This window comes from Bos mutus, chromosome 4 (assembly GCF_027580195.1).
Source record: "Bos mutus isolate GX-2022 chromosome 4, NWIPB_WYAK_1.1, whole genome shotgun sequence".
NCBI lineage: Eukaryota > Metazoa > Chordata > Mammalia > Artiodactyla > Bovidae > Bos > Bos mutus.
This window is the reverse complement of record NC_091620.1, coordinates 50,241,153-50,245,201: the sequence shown is the minus strand read 5'-3', so window position 1 is coordinate 50,245,201 and position 4,049 is coordinate 50,241,153. Positions and strand designations below refer to the sequence as shown.

The window sequence follows — 4,049 nt, the reverse complement described above, 5'->3', positions numbered from 1 at the left end:
GGGGGTGAACGGGCCGGAAAGTAACACAAAAATCAAGTCCCTACAGGGGCTGGTTCTTTAGGCTGCAAATGGCCAAGTCAGGGAAGAGGTAAACTGGGGGCAAATCAATATTTACCCGGAGCTACTAAAAAGGCAGGAGGGAAAGGGCACACTGGCTATGTGTATGGTAGGGAGTGGGGGTCATAGAAGGTTTTATTGGGCAACACTTACATTGGTCCGGACAAACCGGGGATCAGGGTGGATAAAAGCCGGAGCTCAGCCTCCTTGGTTCGGACACTTCAGGAAGACCAGAAACTTTAGAGAGCGCACTAGGGTGGGGATGTTCACAGTGCCTTGAGCTTAGGACTGAGTCTGCAAGCTGAAACAGGAGGCAGGTCCAAGCCTGGCTGCTCACCAGTCTGCCTGGGATGGGAGTCCAGCACTCTTCCCAACCCTCATGTCCCGATACAATGCACCCACTTTCACTTTGAACGCAAGTCCCCTTTCTGGGTATCTGAGCAACTCACAACATTCACAATCGGAGATGGAAGTATATGATCCCAAAGGCACAGGACCCCAGAATTTCTCACCGAAATGTGGCGGCCGCTTGGCTCTTCCAGCATCAACACCCCACTGTGCTCTCAGGAAAGGGCTGCATTTCCCAGGCACAGAGGGCAAAAGGCTTCTTCAGCTGGTTCATGTACAGAGGAGGGCCAGGCATCCTCTCTGCCGGCTGGAGTCTGTGCTCTTCCCCAGTACTACCTGGGGAAGCTGGGGAGGGAGATGTGAAATGGCCCCAAAGAGTCTCTTTCTCTTGTCCCAAAACAGAGTGTGATAGAGAATGCCCAGGTGCCTGGAGAATCAGCTCCGGCCCAGGCTCTGTGAAGCCTCATTAAACCCCAGGAGAGAGTCCCAACTCAGCACCCAGCTGGGGCCTGTTCCTCTTAAACTCCTTCCAAGACAGGCCAGACTGTTTGGAGACAAGGGAGCACTGAAAAACGATGCTCAGAAATGGGTCTCTCCATCTCAAAGCTTCTGGAGGAAGAAGAGTTGCTACTGGGACAAAGTGAGGAACAAAGTCTGCATATAAACGTGTGAGTGTGGCACCAAAGTACACTTGGCTGTGTATGCGCTTATGTTCGTGTGTGATTGTGATGGGTCGTCCTGAGCCTATGGGCCTAAGGGCGAGTCTAGGAGATTGCCCACCAACACTGTGGACAGAGAAGGGGAGAAAGCTTCTACATGCAGTCCGAGCTTTCCAGTGTAATGTCCTGGGACTCATGAGCCAGGCGCATCCGCAAATGCCCCACCACGGCTCCCCGGAAAGAGCCAAATCGCGAAGCTGTCGAAGCCGACAGCCGAAAGCGCAAGTGTCGGTGCAGGCGTCTCGCCGCAGAAAGGGGTGCGGATACCTGTAAAGAAAACGGCGCCAGAGGCCCCAGGAAACACCCAGCCTGGTCTACGGCGCGATACTTTACCGTCCCCAGATGGCCGCAGATTTACCTGACCTGTCCCCACCGCCTCAGGTCGTCACCCAACATCTCGCCCTGTCCCCTCCCCGCCGTACGCCGCTCCGAGCCCCACTGGGAGACGGGAAGGGAAAGCGAACTGCGAGGAGGTCGCCGTTGCCTCCCCTCCCCGCCCGCCATGTCCTTCGCCCCCACCCTACCGCACCCCCCGCCTCTCCCCTGGGTGAATGGTGCGCGGCCGCGCTGCGGGCGCTGGCGCTGAGGACGGCGCGGGCGGCGGTGGGGACGGCGAGTGTACAGGGCAGAGCCGGGCTTGGAGCCGCCCGCTTTGCATACGCCGTGGGCGGAGCGGGAGGAAGGGGGGGCCGGGCCAATGGGCGGCCGCCTGGCGCGACCCCGCGGGGCGCGATCCGCCCCCCTCGCTCGGGCCCCGGCCCCGCGCCGCGCGCTCTTCACTTCTTGGGGGCTTTTTAAAACAGCGCCACTGGGGTCTTCTCCATGCGGCTCATGCTATGACAGCCTCCGTGCTCCTCCACCCCCGCTGGATCGAGCCCACCGTCATGTTTCTCTACGACAACGGCGGCGGCCTGGTGGCCGACGAGCTCAACAAGAACATGGAAGGGGCGGCGGCGGCGGCGGCGGCGGCGGCAGCGGCGGCGGCTGCTGGGGCCGGGGGCGGGGGCTTCCCCCACCCGGCGGCTGCGGCCGCGGGGGGCAACTTCTCGGTGGCGGCGGCGGCCGCGGCGGCGGCGGCGGCCGCGGCCAACCAGTGCCGCAACCTGATGGCGCACCCGGCGCCCCTGGCGCCCGGCGCCGCGGCCGCCTACAGCAGCGCGCGCCGGGAGGCGCCCCCGTCGGCCGCCGCCGCCGCTGCCGCCGCCGCCGCCGCTGCAGCAGCTGCGGCGGCGGCGTCGTCCTCAGGAGGACCGGGCCCCGCGGGCCCAGCAGGCGCCGAGGCCGCCAAGCAGTGCAGTCCCTGCTCGGCGGCGGCGCAGAGCTCGTCGGGGCCCGCAGCGCTGCCCTACGGCTATTTCGGCAGCGGCTACTATCCTTGCGCGCGCATGGGCCCGCACCCCAACGCCATCAAGTCGTGCGCGCAGCCCGCCTCGGCCGCCGCCGCCGCTGCCTTCGCGGACAAGTACATGGACACCGCCGGCCCCGCGGCCGAGGAGTTCAGCTCCCGCGCTAAGGAGTTCGCCTTCTACCACCAGGGCTACGCACCCGGGCCTTACCACCACCACCAGCCCGTGCCTGGCTACCTGGATATGCCGGTGGTGCCGGGCCTCGGGGGCCCCGGCGAGTCGCGCCACGAGCCCCTGGGTCTTCCCATGGAAAGCTACCAGCCCTGGGCGCTGCCCAACGGCTGGAACGGCCAAATGTACTGCCCCAAAGAGCAGGCGCAGCCTCCCCACCTCTGGAAGTCCACTCTGCCCGGTAAATGGCGCCCCCTTCTCAGCCCCGGTCCTCCGGTTCCGCCCCAGCTTCTCCTCCGCTCGCTCCTGGGTCACCCTCGTGCCCCTCTGCTCTCTCCCTGGCCTGTCCTAGTGGTGCTGCACCCCTGGGAGCCCGACCCTGGCAGGCTGGCTCTACCCTCACTGCCCTGGAGTTGGGCTGGTCCTGGCTCTCCCTGGGTGAGGGATGGCTGGGAAGAAGCTCGTGCGGACCCTCGCTGGCTTCCTTCGCCCTCTGCGCTCCGCCCTCGCCAGCCCCTGACATGGACTTTAAGGATGGGAAATTGACCTGGAAATGGTTTATCAAATTGCCCGTATTCATTCTCTCAAAAATGTCTTCAGTGTAGAAGCATCAAGTGTTGGGGCTTTGGCGACATAGAAAGGAATCAGGAATGGAAGTGTTGTCCCCTGAGCCTGGAGGCTAAGATTTGAGCCGCTGGGCCAGGAGATCAAGCGAAGCCCCGCCGCTGTGCGGGCAGAGTGGCCCAGGCTGGGGTAGTAATTGGATTTCGGCGATTTCATTTCAGTGCAGAACTTCCCATCCTCCCCACTGACCCTCCAGGTTTTGGCAGAAGGGCTGGATTGTACAGCGGTGGCAAAAGGCAGCCAGGCACTGCAAGGCGGTGGCTCAGAGAAAGCTGTCGCCTGTGTCCTGGCCTGGATCCGATCCCTCTTTAACTTGCCTTCTTCCCTATCTTCCAGACGTGGTCTCGCATCCTTCAGACGCCAGCTCCTACAGGCGGGGGAGAAAGAAGCGTGTCCCTTACACCAAAGTCCAATTAAAAGAACTCGAACGGGAATACGCTACAAACAAATTCATTACCAAGGACAAACGGAGGCGGATATCAGCCACGACGAATCTCTCGGAGCGACAGGTTACAATCTGGTTCCAGAACAGGAGGGTCAAAGAGAAAAAAGTTATCAACAAACTCAAGACCACTAGTTAATGGATTAAAAGTGGAGCTAAAGGGCAACTTGAAGAAATGCTTCAGAACTCGTTGCTTTGCTCAGATAATGGTTATAATGCTAATAATAATTGAAGAATGGGAAAGAGAAAGAGAGACACTGGCATTTTGCTTTTCTAAGGGGGATCTCTTTCTCCTGTGGAATCTACAACTCTTTTAAAACTTAAAGAAATGGTAAAGACTGC

General features: G+C 60.9%; 1 protein-coding gene across 1 annotated transcript; it reads left to right on the top strand.

Annotated features, from left to right (window-relative positions):
• Positions 1–1,960: 1,960 nt before the first annotated feature.
• Positions 1,961–3,846, top strand: HOXA13 (homeobox A13). Its single transcript, XM_005903679.2, has 2 exons — positions 1,961–2,882; positions 3,602–3,846. The coding sequence occupies exons 1-2, from the start codon at positions 1,961–1,963 to the stop codon at positions 3,844–3,846; spliced, it is 1,167 nt and encodes a 388-aa protein (XP_005903741.2).
• The last annotated feature ends 203 nt before the right edge of the window (positions 3,847–4,049 follow it).

Bases quoted from the DNA above. Each gene is read 5' to 3' on its own strand.
- HOXA13 (XM_005903679.2), top strand. From the start codon at position 1,961: ATGACAGCCTCCGTGCTCCTCCACCCCCGCTGGATCGAGCCCACCGTC. The intron at 2,883-3,601 runs GTAAATGGCGCC...CCTATCTTCCAG, and splicing joins CTGGAAGTCCACTCTGCCCG to ACGTGGTCTCGCATCCTTCA.